This window comes from Melanotaenia boesemani, chromosome 10 (assembly GCF_017639745.1).
Source record: "Melanotaenia boesemani isolate fMelBoe1 chromosome 10, fMelBoe1.pri, whole genome shotgun sequence".
NCBI lineage: Eukaryota > Metazoa > Chordata > Actinopteri > Atheriniformes > Melanotaeniidae > Melanotaenia > Melanotaenia boesemani.
The window spans coordinates 35,180,495-35,206,349 of record NC_055691.1 but is presented as its reverse complement, the minus strand read 5'-3'; the positions used below and the strand labels follow the sequence as shown (position 1 = coordinate 35,206,349).

The following is a 25,855-nucleotide window of genomic DNA, read 5'->3' as shown; positions in this document are numbered from 1 at the left end:
TCAGTCGCAGCCCGATGGGCACATCAGGAGGCAAGGAGGATTTAGTGTCTTGCCCAAGGACGCAACGACAAAGGACTGAGGGGGTGGGGTTCAATCCTCCAACCCTTCGAGCATTGGATGACCTGCTCTACCACCTGAGCCACAAAAATGTGAAAAATATAAGCATATTACAGAAAAATGTAGCAATGTTTTATGTTTTTATAGCTAGGGCGCCACAATCTTGCCAGCTGTGATGTCATCGAGTTGGTTGGTGTTGCTGCCCTGAATGAGATTCCCCTTGTTCACAAAACAGTTAAAAACACAACAAAGTGAATGATGGAGATTGGTGAGCTAAAAGAGAAGAGAAGACAAAAGGGGTATGGCAAGCTTGCAAAAAGTGTAACTGGTGATATCTGTGGATTTAGTACTGAGCCAGAATGCAAACCAAACTGGCGATGTCACAACTTCCAAGATGGCAGCGCCCTAGCTATAAAAACATAAAACATCTTTATATTTTTCTTTTATATGCTTATATTTTTCACGTTTGTTATATAATTATTGATGAGACCAGGACTAAATCTAGTAAATAAAGTTAGGATTGTAGACTGTTTCATTTCCACTTTAACTGTCCTTTAAAAAACTTCCATAGATTAGCCGGTATCTATCTATCTATCTATCTATCTATCTATCTATCTATCTATCTATCTATCTATCTATCTATCTATCTATCTATCATTATGAATGAGAATGTCTTAAAAACTTCCTGCATTGCTGAATATAAGTTAATTAAATATTTACACAAATACTTACCCCATTTGTGTTTTTTATGGACTCTGCACAAGTTTCCATACCGTCTTCTTCCGCCTATCCAGGGTCGGGTCGTGGGGTCAGCGGCCTAAGCAGGGGAGCTCAGACTTCCCTATACCTGGCCACAGCCCACCAGTTCGTCCGGGGGGGATCCCAAGGTGTTCTTAGGCCAGCCGGGACACATAGTTCCTCCAGTGTGTCATGGGTTTTCCTCGGGGACACCTCAGCAGGGAGGAGACCAGGTGGCATCCTAACCAGGTGCCTAAGCCTCCTCATTTGGGCCCTCTCAATGCAGAGGAGCAGTACAAGTTTCATACTCCCTTAATAGATTGAATCCCTTAATCTTCAGAGTTAAGGCATGTCAACAGAGCGTCCATCCTCAGTCAGCTCATGCTGCAGTCAAGTGGTTATTTTAGCAGTTTAGATTATCTACACTTCTTGTCAAAAGTTTGGGATGAAATTCCCATTAAATCTAATGGAAAAGTGATCCCAAACTTTTTTGAGTTTTTCAATTTCCAGGCAAACTGGCTTATCACCCTTCTAAGTGCTAAATTGGACAATTAAATTGACTAGAACAGTTGTGTAATTTCATTTTTGTCCTCAGAGAGTTGGGAACAGAGAGAAGACTGGGACCTCGACTATGAAAATGATCACAAAGTGATCAGTCCTCATCTTATTACTTAGACTTAATTAAACTTGGATATATATTAAAAAAGCTCTCTCTCTCTTATATATATATATAGATAGATAGATAGATAGATAGATAGATAGATAGATAGATAGATTGCGCTGTGGGGTATTATTTAAAAATTTGCACAAATGCTTACACCTGTTCTGTTTTATGCAGTCTGCACAAGTTTCATATGACCTTAGAAATGTAATTCCTAATAAATTTACACTTTGAACACCATTCTTGTTTTCTTTAAGCTTTTATAGAAGATAATTGAACAGAAAATATGCATATACTTTTTTTGACATTGGTTATTTTCACAAAATCAGTTATCTAAGTACTGAATTTGCAGAAGGCTCTCTTTGTGGATAAATGTCCATTTACATTTAGAGGTTTAAATTGTCTTTCAAATTGAAATGATCTTTTAGAACTGATAATTGTATGCTCTTGTTACAGTCCTTCTTTTTGGGGACCAGGAAGAAGGCGGTACCCGACCATATTTGGAAAAGTGTGTGAATCAATAATTAGTAGCAATACTGTTTGTGACCTTTAGGGGGCGGTGTCAGCACACACACCTTAACACAAAATTACAGCAAAACATTCATTGTGGGCCAATGCCTGAAACTTCACCAGCACCTTCATTTTACCTTATGCCATCATTTAAAACTAGAGTTCCTTCTGGGGACCAGCTTTTTGGTCCCCACAAGGATATTGGTCCCCATGACGTGACTGTGTAAACAGATTCATGTCCCCATAAAGATAATGAATACCAGAACACACACACACACACACACACACACACACACACACAAACACACACACACACACACACACACACACACACACACACACACACACACACACATATATATATATTTTTATGTTTTGTGTGAGTGATTACGAAGGCAGTGCATAGCTCCTGTTTTCCCATCGTTGCCCTCTCATTGTTGTGTGTTTTCATTGTCAGCCTGTTTTCTGCATTGTTCTGGCTGGCTGTTTTTCTCAGATGACCTGCCATGGTGTCACCTTTGCTTCCATGTCATGAGAGTGTATTTATCAACATGTTTCCAGCCTGTGAGTCTGTTTCTGGGTCTTCCGTTATACTTAACCATGACAAGCCTGCAAACAGTCGGACATTTGACACCCTTTGCATATCTTAAGATCTTCTGACTGTGAACGTCGATCTCTGTTGGCTCATATAAAACCTCTATTCAATTCCTCTGAACACTAAAACTTGTGAATTTTTGTCTTTATCACATCAAAACACCTAATTATATTTCCATTGACAGTTTCTTTAGGCCAGTGTGTAATTTCTACACATCACATGCCATCTGAGCTGAAATGCATTTTAGAAGATGTGAAAGTTCTGTGAGATCATGTTGGAAAAAGAGGTGGATGCTATTTTCTGCACTGCTAAAAAAATAAGATGCAGCCTGATCCAGTGTGGAGAGTACTTCTGGAATGCTGGATCTCTTACTGCCACATATATCTGGCTTAGTATTATTGTGATCATCCTGTCAGGGGCTCCATCATTGTTTTTGCCCGGCCTACTGCCACTCAGTTCACCTGAGAGCTATCACATGCTGTCGCTGCTGCAGTTTATTATATAGAATTTCATCAAGTTACCTCAACACTGATCATTTCCCGGCCTTGCATTTATATTCCCTCAGGTAAGATTGTTGCAGCCACTCGATCCCCTGCTGTGACAAGCTTGGTGCATCTCGGTGGGGAATGGAAGGTTCACAGCCAAATATCAGCTTCTGACATAGTCAGCATACATACTAAATCATTCCACATGACCTGACTGGCTGAGCTGTTGTAGCAGCAGAAGCTGTGAGGTTATATAAGTTGGAGTTTTCTCAAAAGGTCATTGCATGAGCTTCTTTAACCAACATGTACAGGGCAGTGAAAACAAAGCATTTATGACAAACCGGAGCCTGCACCCACAATGGCAGAGGATCAGATTTTATGTTGTTTTTTCATCTCACCTGTCCCTTTTTGTTTAACTAGTTGTGAATCACTCTCACCTTTCCCATGTGGTATCCAGCCCTAAGAGCTAATAGGAAACTGCCCAATATGGCGCACAGATGTTGATTTGAAGGGTCATTTGCTCTTGATGTTGTTTTAACACAAGTATTTTTGTTGAACGTCCTTGCAGTGATTTATGATCAGTTGGGAATTTCAGGAAATTGCGTACGTGTAACTGCCGGGGAACATTTTTAGTGCAGTGCAGGTCACTGGACATCATGGGTGGGTAAGAGGTCTGGCAACCAAAATGAACTTACATCAAAAATATTTGTTCCTCCTAATTCAGTAGCTTTGATATAACGATGCTTACTCATTAATCAGGTTGACCAAAATAGTTTTACAATAATGTTTACATGCTTGCCCCTAACTCATTAAGGCCAAACCATGAAGCAAACACTAACAGTAAATCATACGGGGGGAGTGTTTGAGTGCAGACCAGTCATGCCTTACTGACTGTTTTATCCAAGTGTCCATCGCAGAGAGCTGCTCAGCGTTAAGGCTCATCGCACAATAAAATTCTTTGTCCTGATGGGAAGTGATTGTAGTGTATAAAGAAAAAACGGTAAATTAAGTCAATTAAAAGTAAAGTAAATCCAATTCAGTGATTGTAATTTCAGCAAAGTATGCTTTCTGTTTTTCTGTTTTCAGTTTTCATATACCAAGACCAATTTTCTTCCTTCCCAATTTTTTAAAAAGGTGTTGTGTGTGGCACTGTACAAATTAAGACCACAGACTGACGAGAGCCTATAGAAGCATATTTGGTGCAGATAACTCTTATTTAAACATTGCTTTCTGTGTAAGCTGGGGAGGCTGGAGTGGTCACATTAAGTGGAGCCTGCTGGGATGCAAACAAGAGTTACTGGATGTTTATAACCAACAAGACTGAGTTGGGTGGAATCAGTGTTTCACTCACGTCAGATTTTCTGTTGCAAAATATCCTGGGGAGTGATGTGTGTACCGTCTGACATGATTGCTTTTATTTGTCTACTATTTTTATTGTCTGAACAGGATGAATCTGCATCTGAAAATTAGTCTAAATCTCTAATTTACATTTCTGACCCACAGACTCACATTTTCTTTTAAAAGAAAGTAATTAAGTTCAAATTTAAGAATTAAGTTACCTAACAGTATAAAATGATTTCATGAATGATCAGGTCTGACAGTACGTTGTTGCATCAAAATGCCACGGTCTTACTGAACAGTCTTTTTTTCTTTCTCAGTATAAACATGAATGAATCACAACGTCCAGTTACACCTCAGTGGTTGTGTTTTCATTTATTTAGTTTATGATAAATGATTACTGACTTTGTTTTGAGTTTGTTCAATATCTCTTTTATAAAGATGGAACGCACAAATAACAAATCCTGCTAAATCTAAAGTTATGTTCATTCTTTCCACATTTATATTAGTTTCTCAGTGATTTATTCAGACAAGACTGTGACTGACAGAAAAAGGCATAGCATATGTGGTGTATTAATCAGTATGGGTAAGGTACAATAATAAGGTCAGTTTTCTAACAACTGCATGTCTAATTAGCTAAAATAATTCACGTCTTCATGTTGAGTGTACTTTGGTTGTAAATACGAATGCTCTAGTGGTGGTGTGTGTGGAAGGAAAAGCTGCAGCATGGCCAAAAATGTCATAAGTCGTCATTCAACAGGAGTTCTTAATGTTTAATTGACTGTTATGAAAAGAAATGTTCATGTGCTGCAGCAAGTATGAAAAGACAGGCAGTGAAAAAGTTACAACTCAACTCAACTCTTGCGAAGGCAGTTCAGATGTGGGCTTATGTAAATGTCACTTAGTGTGAGCTTGTGAAACTGCTGTCACTAACTGGATATTTTAAAATTTCCTAGCGTTCATTTAGACTTGATGTCAACACATTCAACCTCTGGCAGATCAACAGACAGACTTGGTATTATCTGGGCTGACGTGTAGAACATAGTGAGTGATCAAAAGTGCTGTTATTTAGCTTAAAGGCGGTTAGCATATTTACATTTCACTGGGACAATAATTTGTTTACAAAAAAACAAATTAGAGAAACCAAGAGTAGATTTTTAAAATGCTAATGTGTTATTAGTCCAACCATAATCATACAAAATCAAACTAGAACACATCCAGACACCTGTGTGAATGCTCAGCCTGACATAAGTGTGCCTGGGTTTGCTCCACGAGTTACAAAGTTCAATATTTTACTCTTTTTTTTGTAAAAATAGTACAAGTATAAGTGTATAGTTATACTGCTCCCACTAACACATTTTTCTGTTTCTCGTGTCAGATGCCTAAACACACAGAAAGCAGCTATTAAAGTAGCATCTCATAACTTCCCACCTCAGAACGACTCATTGTGAGGGCACAGTGACATTTCTTGTCCATCTCTGGAGCTGTTGGTGCCCATTAGCTTTCCAAGCCTGAGAACCACACTTCACACATTTTTTCCCGTCCTGGCTCATCACTTTACAGCAGTATTTCACTTTACAGTGCCGCATCACCAGCTAGAAACTGGACATCAACACGCTGGCTCTTTTGAATGTGCAGCATGGCTAATTCAGCAAAGAAAAACAAAGGATAAATGGAAGGAAGAAAAGAAAAAAAGAAAAAAAAGAAAAGAAAAGAAAAAAAGAAAAGAAAAGAAAAGAAAGAGACAGCAAGCGATAAGAAAAGAGTCAGCATTGGACTAACTTTTATTCACTCAAGAGATCAGAGAGGAGACAGCAGGCAAGACAGAAGCCGGATTAGCTTCGTTAGGGGGCATCTCAGTGAGAAAATCCTCCTTTGTTCAGTAGTGGAACTTTTGGACTACAGTTCCTGCTCACAGTAAGCATGCCTGGACTGTCTCTTTGTGTTAACAGAATCCAGATTTTACAATTGCTGCATCTTCTGACAAAATCCCCATCCAGGTACTTTTAAAAAACAACATCTGTGCAGTAAGTTTAGCTTGCAGGTAACTGTTATTCCATCATTTAGTTAAAATAACCCTGGACAGTGATCCAGTTAGATGTCCAGGTTAAACTCAAAACATGTAAAAATGTTTAGTAAACTCTGTGTATGTTATTCTTCATGTTATCAGTATTGATTTTATGGAGCATTGATTCTCATCGGCAACCTCAGCGTTTGACACATAAAAAGCTCTTTTTTTGTTACAGGGAAGAAAACAGATTGAGACAAACATTTAGGAACTGGACTCATGCATCAACACATTGCTCATTACAAGACGTCAAAGCCCTATAAAGTGTTGTTGTTCAAGTCAGAGAGGAAATCTATGTATGACTGACAGCCTGATGACTGCAGCAGTAACCAGTAAACCACCAGTTGCCTCAGTTCCAGCTTATGCTCAACATTTAATCAATATAACTTTGCTAAAAATACAAACTTTCACTTTATGCTTCTAAAACTCTGCTTTTGCTTTTCACACTGAAGTGAAATAACACACTAAATCCACTCATGTGATGACTGACGTGATAAATGAAAGCTTACCGATCGAAATCCCTGTTGTCGTGGTAGAAACGTACGTTTACGCGGAAGAAGATAAAATCAGTGTCTGGTTATTCTGGGATATTTTCCCCACAGGAACTGTAGAATCTGATTTTTGGCTGTTTACTATTGCAGTAACAACTGTTTACACACTTTTAGTTCACCACATACGCTTGTCTTTACTCTTGCTGTAAACCATCACATTCAACATTTGGTTTTTGCATGTGGTATCAGTGGGGACTTTCTTGGTTTTCTCCTCTTTCTGCTTTGAAACATAACAGCAGCAGTGGTGCACGCTGTTTTTGGAATTACTCCTCTAACAACGAAAGTCTGTGGCCTCGAACTTCTCGAATGGAAGTGGGTGGCGACTTGACACAATCAAAGCCACTATTACAATCAGGCATGTAATGCGGCTTTCAGCATCGTTTGAAAAGGAGTTAATATTCAAAAAGATTCCTTAGCATTAGCGAAAAAGGGGATTTTTGACCACAGACACATTTATGTGAGCAGAAAGACTGCGCATGAGGTTGAATTTATGTTGCTTAAAAAGATGTAAATCACAGACACCTCTTGGCAGAAAATGAATCGACATGAAGTTCCACATGCTCATTGTTTTGGTTGCACTGAATATATTTGAGCAGAATATACTCAGAATACAGAATATTTTGCTTTAGTTTATGTGTGTTAAAGGTTTTTGCATCCTCACACATTTCAAGATCCCAATGAAGGGTCAGACATAAGCAGAATTCAATAGACTAAAATGTTGATTGTGAAAACAAATGCAGAAGAGACTGATTTCAAGTTGTTATTCACAGTTCAAAATATATGAGTAGTCTTTCCTCAGATAGCTTGATAACCTCTAAAGTCAATGCTGGTGGTCAGTGGCAAAGAACTTTGATTGCTGTGATAAACACAGTCATAATGTTCACTGTAACAGAGCCACATGTCAAGATGGTATCAAAAAGGAGAACCATATTGTTTGCATCAGGATCAACGGCCCCAAGGATCACTCTGGAATTCAGTCAGACCAACTGGTAGATGTCCAAACCGCAGCTTTGAGACGTTTTCCATTGGAATTCATATCAGGCATGTCAGGGGGCCTCCAGGCTGGAACCCTGGCGCTTAGCATCCTGAAGCCTATTTCCAAATCACCTCCTTTACCGGTTGAGTGTAGAATAACACAGTGGTCTGCCTTCTGTCCAACACCAATCTCCGCGGGTCAGCTACTGCAGTGAGAGGAGGTATGGGGTGGGACCAAAGAGAGTGTCAAACTTGTCTAACTAAACCCTGCTGATACGAGACCTGCTGCTCCCTCTGCATTCACCCACTAGTGTCCCATTTCAGTTACTATGGAAGTTTTTTTTAAAAGGAAGTGTCCAGAGCTGTTAGCTGCAAGCCTTTTTACTGGTTTTTGACAACAGGGTATAGTAAAGTAGATTGTGGCAGGCTTGAATGTGGTGTCCGTGTTCTAGATTTGCATGATGGATGGTGGCAGTGGCTGAGTGGGACAGGTTGCCGGCTCTAATAGGTCTCTGAGGAACTTAATCAGCCATTCCCACCAAGTCAGGGATAAATAAGAGGCTCTGCTTGAGTGGGGTCCAGCCACAAAAAGAGCTGACTAGTGGCTGTTTCACAGAAAACACTATGAATTCTAAAAAAGTGTATTGATAACAAAAGATTTGGGTTAAACTCAGTTTGCAAGTTAACTTTTGAGAGCTCACATGTAAATTTACTAGTGCAAACAAAAGGGGGTTGGGTTGCAGAAGTGATCAGACAACTGTGTGATAAATCAGACATTGGAAAATATGACGTTTTTGGTAAAACTAACAGCGAGAGACAAAATGTCGTAAACATGTCAAACTCAAGCTGTGTTTAAGAAATCACAGAAACCTCCAGAGACAAACTGCAAATTACAACCACATCATAAACAGTCATTACTGTAAATACAAACACTTCATGGGATGACATTTCTCTCTTTGATTTGCTATCCAGCTTTGAAGCCAAAGGTTTCTGTACAAGACAATAACTCAGACATGGCCTCAAAGTCGGCATACTCTGTCTTGTCTTACTCTGACTCATTGGTGTCATTTACACTGGTCATGCTGAGGACATGTCTCGTCCCCTTAACATGAAAAAGAATAATCTATTAAAATTCTCCACAGATGATGTAGCCAGTTTGCTCAATTTAGACGTTTTTTCATCTTTTATTGCTAGGACTGAAATGTATGTGGCTGTTAATTAAGGCCACATGGGTGCATTAAGACTTGTCGTATAAGGCAGGAAGGATGCTGGTGAATGACTATTCAACTCAGTGAAAGGAAAAACGTACACTGTCTCATGTCTTCAAGAGCAACAAATTTGCTTCTGTTCAGTATGCAAAATGGGGACATTGATGTTGAAGGTGCACTTTGTAACTTCCAGACCTGAAAGATGCAGTACAGAGCTTTGGCAGATTTTCTCAGTGATGTGCCCCCTAATTCAGCATCCATCTTTTCATCCTACCTGTGCTGTGAGCTCTCTCCAGCCAGAGAGACAGTCTCACCGTGACTTTAGTCTTATCTTTTGCTCTGGTTCTGTCTCTTTCTTTTCCTTATTCTCTAATAATGTCTTATTGTGTTTCTTTCCAAACAACTGGTATGTTAATATGCTAGTGTGTGACGAGGTGTGTAAAGGCGGATTCATGCTTGTGTGGCGTCTGCGTGCGGTCGGCCACGGCATAGCTGATGCTGGTGAGTTTGCTTTCGCACTCGAGCGTAGGGGGAATGCATTGTGTCGGTGTCGTGTTGCAGTTTCGCCTCCTAATCTGAAGGTGGCTGCGGGGGTGGTATCGGCTGGTAAACTCACCTGGTCGGAGTTCTTTTGATGGTTCACTTCAGTTCCGTAGTTATTTTCTGTTTTAAAACAACAATGGCGTCCAGTATGGTTCAGTGTCTTTATTGGTTTGTGGAAAAAAACTAAGAAATAATTTGATCAGCCTCTCATCAATTTGATCCACTAGTTATTGTTTTTAAAAAGGTGGTTACCACACAAATTCAGCGAGTAGATCACATGTGATCCCAAACTGACCAATCACACGGGAGTACCTCCGCATAACCGTCTGCGTAGCAGGGGTGAGGTCTGGAACAAGTGTGTGACGAGCCCCTGCAGACTAATGTGGCGCCTGCGGCGATGATGCAGTATAAATCCGCCTTGAAACAAAACTCAGCTGCAACATCATGCGGTTTTCCAGAAAATCATGGTATAGAGCGATTTCTTAGTCTCGGGGCAGGAATGACTTCAGAAATGCACATTATAGATGTCACTGTGCCATCAAATGAGTCTGGAATGCAGAGTATTAGGGTCAGAAAGTTACGAAGTGCGTCTTTAAAACTCTACGTTCTTGACTCATTTGATGGTGATGAATGTGCACCTTTGCAGATTCAACAAATACATGCAGGTAGGAAGTGAGATAAAAAAAAGAAAGAGAAAAAGAACAAGAGATACTTATTGAAGTTAAGACATGTGTAATGGTGTTAAATCGAAGTGTTAACTTCCCTGAAAGCCTTTCTTTTGAAGACGGTCAAGTTTTTCCATCTGGGCCCTTTGTTCACAGCAGAACATCCAACGAAGGTAAACTCGCATGCTTTAGGTGTGGAATGATATAAAGATATAAAGTCATGCGTTACTGCTGATGCAGCTAATTCTAATGCTAATGCTAATGCTAATGCTAATGCTAAGGGATGTGACTAAAAGTTTAACCCCTTGTAATGTACAAATGAGCTCCGTGTTTTCTTTTTTATAAGTGGGGTGAAGTAAATTGTTGTAAACGTGCTTCTTCCACCATCTCGGTATCTTCACTCTCAGGATCGGAGTCTGGTTCAAACATAAATGGCTGAATTCCGTAAGCTGCTGCTCGGTCCGGTTCGCTCACCATCACTAAGCTGTTGATGTTTTGGAGTCAGATGCACCATGCATGGACTGGGCCAGTCCCCCATCCGACTCTGGCCTCCCTGCAGCCATCACATCATTAACATTAGTCAAAAGCTTGCATGAACTCTCACGAGACAAAGTTGTGGTAGAAGCAAAGGGTCAGAACAAGCTCTATGTTTGATTTCTTATGTTTAATAAGTTTTCAAAAATATTTAAAGACACTTAGTGGACAGTGGCTACATGAAAAGACCAGGTGATGACACCTTTGAGAAATGCTTTACTGTAAAGAAAAATACAGTTTTTGATGAAGCTGATTTATTTGCTGCAGCAGTATTTCGCAATATTTGGCTTATTAATGAAATAGGCTCACCATGTGTACTGGAGAAAATCAGCTGTTCACAAAAATCTGTCTTCTCTTCTTCAAACCACCAAACCCTTGTATTTGTCTGTTGATGTGTTGTGACAATGATGACTAAAACAGCAGAAGCATGTCACTTGACAAGATACACAGTCAATTTGATTTGGCTGTTAACATATCCCAGAAAGACTCTGCAGCAGCAACAGATATAAAAATGCTTGCAAATAATCCCTGTGTGAATGTGCAGCAGATGTAAACACCATCAGATAAACCGAGCAAAACCAAATCAGGCTGGAGTGCGGAGCTTCTGTCAGCTGCACTAGCAGCTACAGAAAGTCTTTAGAAACACATCTGCTCAAATGGGAGTGTGTATACCACACATCGGCTTACAGATAACTCACTGAAATTTAAATGTGATGGTTGTAGTGGACTATCTAGCAGTAAATACAGCAGACTGAGACATGAATTTGTGTCATAGCAAAGAACTTCAGTCTGTCAAATCTGCAGGGAAAAATATTGTGAAAATGTTCAGGGAGTCTAGCGAGATGTCGCTGCATAAACACAAAGATCATAAGCCAGTGCTGGAAGCCCTACGGCAACACTACAAAAGCAACTGTCATGCCACCATGATCAATACAGCATCATAGGTTTGGGAGTAACTTGAAAAACTTTTGTTAAACATCACAGTTCAAAGTTGCATCCGGCAAATGTTTTACTCAGGAAGAAGCTGCACAGAAACTCAGGAGGACAGAAAAACTGTGGGCATGGAGGCAAATGAGTCCAAATTTCAGCTGCTTTTAGAAAAAATAATAAGCTTTTAATGAGCCAAAGAAAAGAAACTGTCCATGCTTTTATGGTATGGGGTTGAATCTGCACTCACATCATGAGTGACTTACATTTGTATGAAAGTATAACTAATTTACATACATTTGAGTTTTGGTGTGACATGCTGCCAATTTCTTTTCCTGGGATGTAAGCGGTTGTTTCAGCAGGACAATGCCAAACCACATTCAGCACAGCTTTGTAGACATGCAGGGCATGTGCTTTGAGGGGACTGCATCCAGTTCAGAACAGTCTCCTATTGAAACACACACTGTGTCACCAAGAAGAGAACCTGACAAAGATGACCAGCCTGTTGGGCCGCTGAGATTCTGTATTCAGCAAGAAATTACAGATTCCTACTGTAAAACTGCAATGATCAGTAGCTTCCATTCCCCATATGACTAAAGGCTGGGATGTTCTTGATGTGTCTGGGACGTTAAAGTTCTGCACAATCTGTGCATATACTTGCTGCAACCAAAACACTTGATACTGGAGGTCAGCACGAGGAGCAGTAAACAACACTTGGCAGATCAGCTAAAACACTGAGTTTATTAACCAAGGTGAAAGACCCACCTGTTCTCTGCTGCATTTGAAGATTTTTATTTAAAAGTCCAAATCCCGAGGCATTCCCAGGCCAGTTGAGAGATGTGGTCTGTCCAGCGTGTCCTGGGTCTTCCCTGGGGCCTCCTCCTGGTGGGATGTGCCCGGAACACCTCATGAGGGAGGCGTCATGAGCAGATGCCAGATTCACCTCATCTGGCTCCTCTCGATGTGGAGGAGCAGCGACTCTGAGTCCCTCCCAGATCACAAGCTTCTCACCCTATCTCTCAGAGAGATTCGCGATCTCGTTCTTTTCGGTCACCCTGAGCTTGTGGCCATAGGTGAGGGTAGGAACGCAGATCAATCGTTCCTTTTGGCTCAGCTCTGTTGCCAGCTGGAGTGTTGTAATTGTGCAACGTGGAGGAAAAATAATAAAGATGGCGGTAGTTGCTGACAAGGTCAACCCTGCTGTCGGTTTACCTCTGACCTCTAGTATTGTAATCTGCACCTGCGACATGTTACCTCGTGTCAGTGCGAGCAGACTAAGTGCCAAACAAACTCTAGGAATGCGTAGCAGCCATGATACGTACGAGGACACTTTGCTAAGAGCAAGTGTATCCCAGACCTAAAAGTGTAATTAAACTGGTGATGTTACAGAATGATGAACATGAATGCTATAAGGTTGATGAGGCATCTGGACTCGGCCCCTTGCGCCCTGCATGTTGCACTCTTGACTGGGACAGCCTATTCAGTCTGTCCTCTAGTAGTCATCAATCCTGTACTTAGTAAGAAAAATAAAAGAAAGTGGTCCAAAAATAGTAATAAAAAAATCTCACTTGATTTTGTGTAGGAAAAAAATAATTTCTCTCATTTCTCATTCTGTTAAATTGGTGTGTTTTGTACAGACTTACTCTAGTTTATGACCTCTTTGATGGATTTCTCTCATAAGAGTGAAATCTGATATTTTCTGTGCCAGAGGAGCACCATATATACAGTAAGTTAGTCTGCTGATACATACAATCTGCTCCTCAATAGTACTGTTGCTCCATGAGTTGCGGACCTCCACTACGGCTGTCAGTATGTGTTAAATCATCTGCAATCACCTCTCTGTGGGTCAGATGAGCAGCTCCATTTTAATATTCTGTTGCATGACATTGATGTTCTGGAGGCAGCAGATATGACCCAAATAGGTTCAGATCCCACGCTGGCCCCCAAACGGTTCACCTTGAAATAATGTCCCGTAAAATCCTTTCTCCTTTGCATGCGATCAGTACATGTGATGGTCTGAAGGGAAGTCCAGCTGTCTGGAGAAGTGCTTGTTTTGACATTACTCTACTGGATCTTCTCATCTAATCTCTGTCTCTGGAACTAATTGATCCTGATACGCACAGACTGCACCTGCTTTCTCTGGTTTTCACACACATGTAACATATGTACTTGTATGAATAGGACACACTATATATTTTCACACACACATTTAAGAGTTTCAGCTTGGAGGTTTACTGCTTAAGACAAAGTACATTCTGTCAGTGTAGACATTAAAAATTTGTGCTGTTTCCTGAGATGTGTGGTGAGTTCAGAAGGCCTCTGGGGTCTGGCTGTTAAGAGTGCTCTGTAAATCCTCAGTGGTGGCCATATTGGATCTGGACTGTGTCTCTAACTCCTTTTTTATGCTGACATTGGACACCTGTACAAGCACATGCTGCCAGCCTTGAAAGATCACACATAAGTGTGGGAGTGTATTGATTGCAGTAGTTGGTGTAACGTCTAAACATTGAAATCCAATCTTGCAGGGCATCGCCAACAATTAGTCAGAACCCATAACGGCTTTTGGGTATATCTGTAAGTCCTGGCACTGGAACACTAAACCTGAGTTCTGGATATGCATCTTCAACTTTAGCTTCAGACTTTTCACAAGATGTTTTCCAACATTATGCTTGTCAGTGTGCTGGTGTGAAAGCTAAAAAGCAAATACGGCTGAGTGCTGCAGTACTGAAGAGAAGATTTATAGTGTGCAGGACAGAGAGAAGCATGCAATGCTTTCATTTCCTGCAGTCTGCCAGACTGCTTTCTCTATGTGCTAATTTCAGTGATAATATCAAAACCTCATTCCAGTCGGCTTTTATAACTCAGCTCATCTACTGTCCATGCAGCCTGAACGCAAAGGCTCTGACTGTATTACTGGAACAAAAGTGGTTCATTTAGGGCTAATTTGGTAGAGGGGTTTATTTATTTTTTCAAACTCAGCTTTTTTCAAGACTTTTTAGCGGTTTGTACTAAAAAAGCTGATTTACTACCAGACAATGTGTTACATCTGGCTGTTATGTTGCTGTATTTTATGTGGCAAAGAAAGGAGAAAAAACCCAGCTACCATCAAACATCTATTGAATTAAATAAGATTTTTTATTTACGCTTCTTTAAACACTTTAGGGGCAGTGATGTGCTTTGAATTTCAGTTAGTTTTTCTGCTCTCAGTCAGCCATGCTGGACTATCTGTACATGCGTTTTAATACAGTCTAGTACTAAAATGTAAAATAATTACATCACTTATGAGGCAAAACACAAGTTTTACAAAAATAACTCAAAATGTCTAAAATTACTACATTTCTAAGGCTCTGAAAACATTTCTTGCCTTATTTATTTATTTATTTATTTTTTACATAAATGTGAACATAATTATAAACTGACACAAATCTGATATTACACAACCATGACATGTTCCCAAAAGCTTATGAGGAGGTTGGAGAGGCGGATGGTGGCCTAACAGGGTAAAACCAAGTTTCAATTTCCATCAACGGTAATATTAGCCTGATATATGAATTTAAAGAAAACCTTTATATGAGGAAACTGTTGCACAAATATTTTCCTGTATTAGACTGAAAAAGGCAATCAAGAACAAAAGGCCAGATTTTATTCAAGGAATATCTGAAGAATAGGGAGACCTGGCTGGTAAACACCTATAGTCATGCAGTGGTATTCACTAGTTAAACTCTGGTAAATAGCTATTAACTCCTGATTTGAGTGTGGCAGTGTAAACCATACAGAAAACTGAAAGGCTTGGAATATGACAGACTTTAAATCCTCATCCTTTTGATCATGTTTTAGTTAACACTCTGCATACAGAAGCAGCAGCTCTTGGGCGGCAGTAGAACATGTTGCACCGTAACATAATTCCAAAGAAATACAATTTCCTTTCTGGACATCAAAACACTTCAATAATAAGAAGCAGCGTCTGCATCTCATGCAGGAGCTTCAGCTTAATGCTTCTTCTATCAAACAATAACAATGAGTATTTAGGTCCAGAGGGAAGGACTTCTCAGCATCACGCACAGCCATCCTTTCTAAAAACGCTGGTATGGGTTTTATGAGTGCCTGGCTCAGGGACTTGAGATCAAAGATCAAAGATAGTTCATCTGCACATACCACAAAATATTTACTTGATAGCAGCAGGCAGATTTCCCAGATCAGAATATAATAAGACAAATTCCTTTCTCTCAGTTTGAAGTGTTGAGGAGAACAAGAAGTCAAAAAGCAATGAAGCATGCTGAAGTCATGAGACTGGAAGAAAGACGTTCTTAATTCCTTTAGATGCAGGATTCAGAGAATCCGACTTTTATCTGATTCCATTAAAGCAAAGAAGTGAAGAAAGTTTTTCTAGAAAGGTGTAAAAGTTGCATGATTGTAACTTTCTCCAGGGGAAAATATTATTTCTGAGTCTCATTCTTCAAGACAAGCTTTTCCAGTGCAGCTGGCACGTGGATCAAATACTGGATTGGTTTTAATTGGATTATAATCAGGTCAAGATGCCTTGAGATGACTTGATTATAAATTGGTGCTATATAAGATTAAAAACAAAAACAAAAAATACACACACACACACACACACACACACCCACACACACCCACCTACACATATATATGTGTAGGTGTGTGTGTGTGTGTGTCTGTGTGTGTCAGCACTCACAAGTAGACAACTGTACCAATGATGATGAATTAAATTTTATTATAACACCAAAAAGTTTAGGATTTGCCTTTTTTGTGAGGGTTCTGTTTAGCTTTGTCTGGTTGTAAATGTGTTATGGTTTACCTGATCTTCCGCTGTTTGCTCTGTTATCCCTGAAATGGTTCAATGCAGATAAAATGCTGATAATTAATTTACTGATTAGGTTAAAACTAAATAACAACTGATTATGCGAACTGTAAAATAACTCTATCTTCCAGGATGCAGGTTCTGTGTTTTTTCCTCCATCACAGCAACAAAGATATGTTTTTAACGTTTATGGAAACATTTATTTGTCATTTACACAAATACGTCTGACATCAATTGTGGCAAAAGAGTAAATCTATAACTTGAAATTTCCAGATACATCTGTCTTTAAGGAAACACACCATGTGCACTGAAATGTGAGCATAACTCAGAGCTAGATCATTGTGGGTGTGATCTTGTCACTTCATAGGTGCCTGTATTTAATTTACATGCTTTTGGCTGCAGCCTCCCTGACTTTTGGCTGCACATAATGAAGCTGTCACAGGGATGTTGATCCTTAACTTCGTTGATCCCTACCACTCTACTCCAGTTGTAAAGTCCTGAGAAGAACTGACAAAATTAAATGCTTTCAAAAAACAGTAAAATATTAAAGTGTTGGGAGGTTTCAAGGCAAACGAGGACAAGAGAGTCCAGAAATATCACAAATTCTTTAAAACCCTTTTTTTGTTCTGGCAAATGAACCTTTTTGACCTCTGAAGACAGAATTGGTGCATTAACTTTCTCCATCTGAAGAGATCAGAACCTTACTGTCTTCGTTCACACGTTTTTTTTTTAATCATTTTCAGTCCCAGGGGTGCAAAGTGAGATGGGTAGAAATGACTTTCTATATGCTGCTCAACTGATGGGAAGTCCGGCTCTTTTCAAAGATTCAGCTCTTTTGACGCGGCTCTTATAGAAGAGTCGGTTCTTTCGGCTCCCAAATGGCTCTTCATTTAGTGTCACTAAGACCTTTATTTTAGTCTAATTTAGCAATTATGAGTTGTTTGTTTGTTGGTAAGCAAGTTTTATTTATTTATTTTTTTATAATAAGACCATTTTGTTAGAAACTATAGTTATGTTTAATAAACCTTTAAACAAACAACAGAATCACACCAAGAAAGTAAATAAAGTCTGAACTTTATGATGCTTTAAATTAGCTAATTTATCCATTTTTTTCTGGCACGCTTATAATTTAAATCTCTGTGTAACTGGTCTGAACCACCACCTCCCCGTCTTCCTTCTTCACATGGTGGTATGATCCTAGCCTTATGGTGCGGCCCAGACATGGGGACTCGAGTCTGGGACTCGAGTCACACTTAAGTTGCATTTCCAGCAACTTGAGACTCATGAGCAATCTCTTATTTTTAATGTTTTTTTTTTCCTGATCTCTGTCTGATCTCTTGTCTGCTGCTGTGTTGCTTGCTGTGATTTCCCCAGACGTAACAGGGATGTAACGTCACACAAACACACGTGTTCGCACACACAATCAATCAGAACAATGGCAGTATCGGTGAACATATCTTTGCTGCAGCGTTGCTTCAACTCTAAGAATTCTCTGTGGTATAAAAATCCAGGAGGCTGGTTCCACCACATCCTCCAAACTGGGATCAGATCCACTGTAAACAAGGTGGTTCTACTACAGAACATACCACAGCTACTACAGCTGTTGATGATTTAGGAATGTAATGAATATTTATTGGACCTGCAAGTCCTGAATCTAAATTAAATAAAATATTGAGCTTTTATTCAATTAAAAAAATTTGTAAATTAATATTTTCTGTAATTATCTCACATTTATTTCAAGCCCCCATTTTTTTAATATTAAGATTTTTCTGATGGCTAGTGCAGGGATCACCAACCGTGGACCTCTGGAGCCACTGTCCTGCAGATTTTACAGGTTTAGCTGCTACAGTCGAACTCAGTCAAATTATTAACGGGCCATTAGGAAGCATGGGCTTCACAATAAGCTGCCATTTGGATCAGGTGTTGTCCAAAACCTGCAGGTCAGGTGGTGATCTTGCACTAGTGTGCAGTATACTGACTGACCCTCCTCTCTACATTCAGGAAAAATGCAATGAGCTGCAGGATTAGTTTTGAACATTTCTTTGGGTCCAGATGGATTTTTGTACACATTTAAAAATTCTTAGATAAGTTATGTTAAGAGTATTTTTACTAATCTAAATACATTTCTATATTACTTTAGAAATAAGTAAAGCAGAGAAATCATCCAGAGGAGAGGGACAGAGCGGTTGTCAGTTTAAGCCTAAGATAAGAGCTGTTGTTAAATGCTGGTAGATAAAGGGGGAATACGGATTTTAAATTCCCTAAATATTATGATGCAGTCCATGAAGCAGACCAGATAGCAGGCGTCGCATGGCAGACTCAGTACAACTAAAAGTGACTTGATTAATAAGAATAAGAATTCATCATAACCCAGAATTTCCTCCCGGATCTGACTTTAGAAACTGGACTGATTATGTTGGGTCAAATGGTTGAAAATGGAAGTTTGATGTCTTTCCAGCAGCTCCAGCAAAAATATGATCTTTCAACTCAAGATTTTTATAAATATCTACACCTAAGGCATTACTTACATAAACACAACTACCTGATGTCTCTACATCAAATAGTTTTCTTGGTTCAGTAATTAAAAAAAAACAATTAATAGTAAATATGTATGTCATGCCTACAAAATACTACAACAAGAAGGTAATGTCAATACATTGGATATTAAGAGAAAATGGGAATTTGAAATGAATACAACAACTGAGAATGAAGACTGGGAACAGACATTGAGGGAGGGACATAAAATAACCAAAAGTCCAAACCTAAGAGATTCTTTAGAACCCCCCTCATAACTTCCAAATTTGGTGTAACTTCAGATCAATGTTGGAGGGGCTGTGGACATATGGGAGACCATACTCATATATTCTGGGACTGTCCTGAATTAACAAAATATTGGAAAGATATACAAAGGGAAACAAAAAAATGTCTACAGGTAGAAATTCCATTAGAGCCAAAGTTTACAATATTAGGAATACTCCCTAATAGATTCAGATTGAATTGTAATGCACTTTTATTCCTCTTAATTGCTAAGAAAATTATTACCATCTCCTGGCTTAAACCTGAGCCCCACCATTACTCAATGGAGGAACAAATTACAAGAAGTATACCATATGGAACAAATAACAGCGAGATTACAGATGAAAATGGATTCATTTTCAGATGAATGGTCCAAAATTCAAAGGTACCTTTCAGTCTGAATTGCTGCACCCACCAGCACTGATAGACTACTCCTTTCACAATATCAAAGAAAACACCTCTAACTGAGGAAAATTAATAGTAGTAAAGCAAAAATATAAAAATGAGGAGTTTTAACCCCACCATGCAGAGGTACAAAGGTTGCAACATAAGAAGTTGTGCAGGTAGATGAAGAAGAGGAGGCTGGATAATTCTAAATGACACATCCAAACAGTTTACTGAATATTACATTTTCAGTCAACTGCAAAATGTATGTTTGAGGTTTTGAGTTGCTAACCACTTCAGAAACTGAAATATTTACTTTCAAGCACAAATAGTCTTCTGGGATTACATCTGAATGAAACTTCTTAAAGGACTTGAACTTCTAAAAGTTCCAAAAACACCAACCAACTATAAAATGTTTGCAACTGCAAGAAATGAACTGCACTGGCTTTGTAGTGTGACCCCACAGCCTGGAAACCGGCACGATTTCCAGTTTAATTTGCCAAAATGAAGTCAGATGCACCTGTGTTGTGAGAGGAAGAATCAAAGTGGACAAGACAGTGCAAGCAGCGCCTGTGCATTCCAGTCCACGAAGGAAAGCTGGGCACCATGGTGGGCCCGGATCATGGGAGCAGACCTTCCGAGCAGACATGTGCGGAACATCACAAGGCAGGCTGCTTTGTACACGGGGTGAGCCTTTTGCCTGTCAGCAGGATCTGAGTGTGGGGGTGGTAGGAATCGAAACACAGTGCACTACTACCCCTTCCATATGGGAATATTTACAGGTCTTCTTTGTTGTTAACAGATCAAAGCAGGGGAGATCCATTTGAAATGATTTTATGACACATTTTAGCAAATTTGCAGGGGAGCCTTAACAGGTCCTGTTAAAACTGCCCTGCAGCATGCAAGACCACCCCATTAAGTCAAAAATCTCACTTAGAGCGGTGGCTCTTTGACAGAACATTGTTTTGTTTTGTTTTTTTTAAAGCCATGATGCACATAAAATGATCCATCATTGACACCTAAAAGACTTACACACAAGCCCAAGAGAGCCGGATGCCATACATTTATTGTGGAAAAAAAGCAACATTGGGAAGAAAAAGTCTGTTCTGGCACATTGTTCATTTTTATATTACAAAGGGGATACAAAGCTTCATCATTTATACAAATACAACAACTTTAAAAAATAAATTTTAATTTAGGAAACGCTCTGTGAACGAGTTTCTGCAATAGCCCACTGCTTGAGATCCCTGAGCAGAGACACAGAGTGAAAACAATTTGTTTTTTTTACACCTTCACTCAAGCAATAACAATGAAGTGTTTTTATATATATATAGATATCTACAAATGAGGCATTCGCACATTTTGGCTGCGAGTGTGTGATATGTGGGAAGGAAATCAAAGTGAACTGTGACCATCATCCTGTTGCCATCATAGTTCAGTACAGAAGAGTGTCAGTGGTTTTAACTGTGACTAATTATATATCAAAATCTTTACTTTCCATCTCAGATGCTACTCTGTAATTAACAGTATGGTGTTAACAGGACTGTGTTTGGAGATTTTACTCAGTAATGACCACAAACATATACATAACTAATTTCCTTCATACATGTAAAAACACAGTGCCAGCTGGTTCTGTTGCTAGGTAACACAGAGCAATAATTTACAATGTGATGAACGGAGGACAAAGATAAATGAGGAGCATCGTGGCCAACGACAAACAAATGATTACAAATACAGTAAAAACTCTCACTTTCAGGAAGGTGCAGTTTCACTTACCGAATGCTGACAACAATAAACAAACTGAAGTGAACTACACAAAATATGTACAAATGAGACCTAAAGACAGAGTTCTGAGAAAAGTGGAGAACCTGTTCTGTAGGGTTACCGGCCAGACTTGCCCAGTAATGAGCTCCCACTCGTGGCTACGCTTTTGCTGCAGGATTTTGGGTATATTATACACATCGTACGTATATATTAGGATTCATTTATACAAACATGATGACATGACTTCGTTCCAACACGAAGGCATTAAAACATTTCCCTCGAATGCTCGGTGACTGTGCGTTGCACGGTGGTTAAAGGTTGTGCACTTCCTTGTGTCTGCACACACTCCTCTGTGAAGGCTTAAGGCAGGGCTATTCAATTCGGTCCTACGAGGGCCGCAATCCAGCAGGTTTTCCATGTATCCCTGCTTCAACACACCTGACTCAAATTAATTAGTCATTGTTCAGAACTTGATTGGCTGTTAGATCCATTTAATTTGAGTCAGGTGTGTTGAAGCAGGGATACATGGAAAACCTGCTGGATTGCGGCCCTCGTAGGACCGAATTGAATAGCCCTGGCTTAAGGCAAAGCCTGTGGACCTGATCAGACTGTCTTGTCTTGTATTTTGTTTGTTGCAGAAAGTTTGCTTAATTTTTCCATTATTGTAAAAAACAAATGGTGACTTCTTCAGCAGTGCAGAACAGGAAGCCGCTGGGTTAAAATGCCACCTATAAGCTGTACCACTTAAGTTTTCTCACCTTTTATGACTCAAAGTGGACATTTTAAGCTATTAAAATTTAAATTTAAAATTTTTTTGTCTGCTTAAACATGTTCTCTGGTAAAATCCTGCCTCTTTTTGGAGCTTTTAGGGGCAATTAATGGCTAAAAAAAAATCAAAATCCCTTTTCAAGTTTTCACTAAATATCAGGACATTCATCACAAATGCCGTTCACTAATGGTTATAATTATTCAAAACTTCACTATGAAGTGTGTGTAATCTCATATGCAAATCAAAGTGACCCACTGATGGTGGGAAACAGCACACAGATTGAAGATATATAAATTAATTTAGATATTGTGGATGACATCCAGGTTTTTCTTTATCACCAAAAAGAAGCATCTGGTTAAACCAGTTACTGACAGAAACATCCCCAGTGCAGCGCTTGAAATCCCTTTCTTTGTTTTTATTATATCTCACACTGCTTGAAGGATGCACCTATAGTCTCACTTTGAGTTCAGTTGCGCTGCAATAAAAAGATTTTGTGAGAAAATTCTAAAAAAAAAGTCCAAATACCACATAGCGCCTGTCTAAGCTGCTGGCCTGAGGTGTTTGCAGAGCTCAGAAGTCATTACGATGGCTGTGCAGCAGTCATGCCCTTTCTGTGCAAACATCTCCTCTTTGTTTCTTCCTTCCTTCTCAGATGAGACAAAGGAATCAGCAGCGTGTAGGCGGCCTTCTCCCCAGACCTGGTGTGCAGATGGCTAGTAGGCGGACTCAGGGGCTTGTGGTCCTCAGGCCCTGTTTCTCCATGATATTCCACAGCTTACGCAAATTTGACTGGGTGATGGTGTCATCGGGTTTCAGCTGAAGCGCTCGGAGGTAATTGGCTTCAGCTTCTTGCAGTTTCCCGTTGAGATGGAGGATTGCTCCGAGGTTCATCAAGGCGGCAGGGTACTACAGAAAGAAAAAAAGTTGTTTTAGGGTTCAGTTTGATACTGAGACCTGAATCTAAGTTAAATTCAAAGATACAGTTTTGCTTCAGAATAGCAACACAAAACTCCCTGTAACTGAAACGCCTGCACAGCAGGCATAAACACAGTGATTCAGGTCTCTGGGGCATAAAACTGAACGACTTTACTGTAGTTTACTGACCAAAAATGGTTTGTTTAGGCTGCAGACATCATTTAATTAAAAAAATTCAAACTTCACCACATCAGGGGGTTGATGAATAATGCAGTCTATCTATTCACACTTCATGAGGGCACGAATAATTTAACAGGAAATGGATTTTGACTTGAAGCCCAAGGAAACGAAGAAACTGAAGCTCCAAAGAGAAAAACTTGGTATTTCTTTTCTTGCTGTAGCTCCTATTTCAAACATCCAAGAAAAATGTCAAAGATAATGACTGAAAAAATGTTTCAAAACAAACTTTTCTCACTCCAACTGAATATTTCGTCATCACAGGAGGCTTTACAGCAGACGGTAAGACGGGTCTGGTTATTCTTTGTCAGTTTACCCAGACTGGGCTTGGTGTTTGGAAGCCAAGCTGCTTTGTGTGCTCCTGAGCCGGGCTTGGAACCACTTTGAAGTGGGTCTAGAATAATAAAATGTTTATTCCAGCTGGTGCCAACGGGCAAACTCATCATCAGTGTGACGGATGAGTCATGGTCCGGGACATAAGTACAGGAAAAAGTGCCTGAGGTGCAATCAAGTCAAGACCATGATGCAAGCAGGGAGGGGCCACATCTGATCAGCATTATGCTTTGAATTCTGGGAAGAAAAAAGGGGTAACCCTACAGAAAGGCTCCTGTTTTACTGCTCTGGAGTTTTGTTCTGTAATCTATAAGGAGTGTTTTAAAAAAACACTGCTTCAGTAATTATTGCTTTTATTTCTGTTTGTGATTTTTTTTTCTTGTAATCACCACAGAGACATTTGTCATGTATAATTATGAAAGAAACATGGACTGAATGTGAAAAAGTGAATACAATAACTAATTTAAGATACAATACAATGTAAGAGTTGTGAAACACCCCAGTTTGCTTCCAGGCATCCAGACTTTCAGGTAATCTTTTAAAGCGTTCAAGAGCAGCAATTCTCCAGACTGTCTGAAGGTCTTTTAAAGCTTTTCTTTTTTAGTCCTGTCCTAATACCTGACCAGTTTCAGAGGAAGGCTTTTCTCTCTCTGTTTTTAAAGACATTTTACACTGACCTGTGAGGCATTTAAGAATAAAAAGAAACCCAAACGTAACCAGTGCTGCTGCTACACAACAACTTAACGAAGAACAAATTTTAAACTGGATGTTTAGGTGAACTTATCAATGTGTGTTGTGTTCTTATAGTTTGAGGAAAATGTGGAGGGCAAATAAGAAGAGGCAGGTTTTGCAATACATCCATTAAACCTAATAATAGAAAAAGAAAAAAAAAAGAAATCCACGAAAGACCTGATGTGCAACGTGAGTGATGAATATGACTCTTTATTTATGTCCTGAACTAAGAATGAGTGGCAGCAGGTGTGACAGGATGATGTCTTCTCCACAGAGCCTGGATCTCAACATTATCAAAACTGTGTGTGTGTGTGGATTCTGCTCACTTTTGTGACAAAATTGGCTTCTGATGCTGAGATAAAGCAAGTATGAGTACATGCACATTGTGCATCCCTAAAACTAGCTGTTCAGTAGCTATTGCAGCTGTACAATAATACATACAGGTTCCTACACATTCAGTCTACTATTATTTTTGAACTGTTGGTTGTGTTAACTGCTCAGTTTTTGTGGACATTTCCCCCCAGTACCCTTAAAAAATTTTCAAAACATCCCCGTGTTTATCTAGTGTCAGGGCCGGATGAGTGATGCTCCACGCAAGCAAAGCTGAATGGGAACAATATGTCAGCTGATTCTGCTTTTCTCAGACAGAATTTCACAGAAAAATAAATCTGTGGAGAATCCTGTTGTTCCTTGAAGAGGAGCTGGTTCTTCTTTCAACATTTATAAAACAAGCAACAGATACCTTTTCCAAAGTAAAGAATGGCTAAACCAAAGTTTTTACCATTTCTCATTCACTCTGCAGCAGCATGATTGAAGTTTACATTAAAAGCATTAAATTTGCTTCCCTTCCTCCCCGTGTTGCAGAAGCAGCCACAGTTCTTGAATTTAATGGCTGAAGTAATTCTGAGGCTGTTTGTGCTGTGAATTACCTTCTGTTTGACCGCACCGTTTAAGGGTCAAACCACAAAATAACGCTTGGGGATCAATTTGCACGTTAGTGATTTCTACCAGTCAGAAAATTGCTGGCAAAAAATTATAAATGTTTATACATATGGACATAGTTTAAAGTGGAGTGAGAGGGCCACACATGAAAGCTGTATCCAAGATTTGTAGGTGAAAAGTAGTTATACATTGGGAAATGATAGCTTTAATATCATTTTGTGGCGTTGGTAAAGATTCGATGTTAAGTAAAGCGCAGTTATCCCTTGGCCTCATTCTGTGAGATCAGTGAGTTCACAACTGAACATA

At 39.5% G+C, this 25,855-nt stretch overlaps 1 protein-coding gene across 1 annotated transcript in view; it reads right to left on the bottom strand.

Annotated features, from left to right (window-relative positions):
• Nucleotides 1–20,912: 20,912 nt before the first annotated feature.
• The window catches only part of tmtc2b (transmembrane O-mannosyltransferase targeting cadherins 2b), an 89,112-nt gene continuing 84,169 nt past the window's right edge, over nt 20,913–25,855 (bottom strand). Inside the window, exon 12 of the mRNA XM_041997952.1 lies at nt 20,913–23,296. Within this exon, the coding sequence (XP_041853886.1) occupies nt 23,117–23,296 (180 nt within the window). The 3' untranslated portion in view covers nt 20,913–23,116. The remainder of the gene's footprint in view (nt 23,297–25,855) is intronic.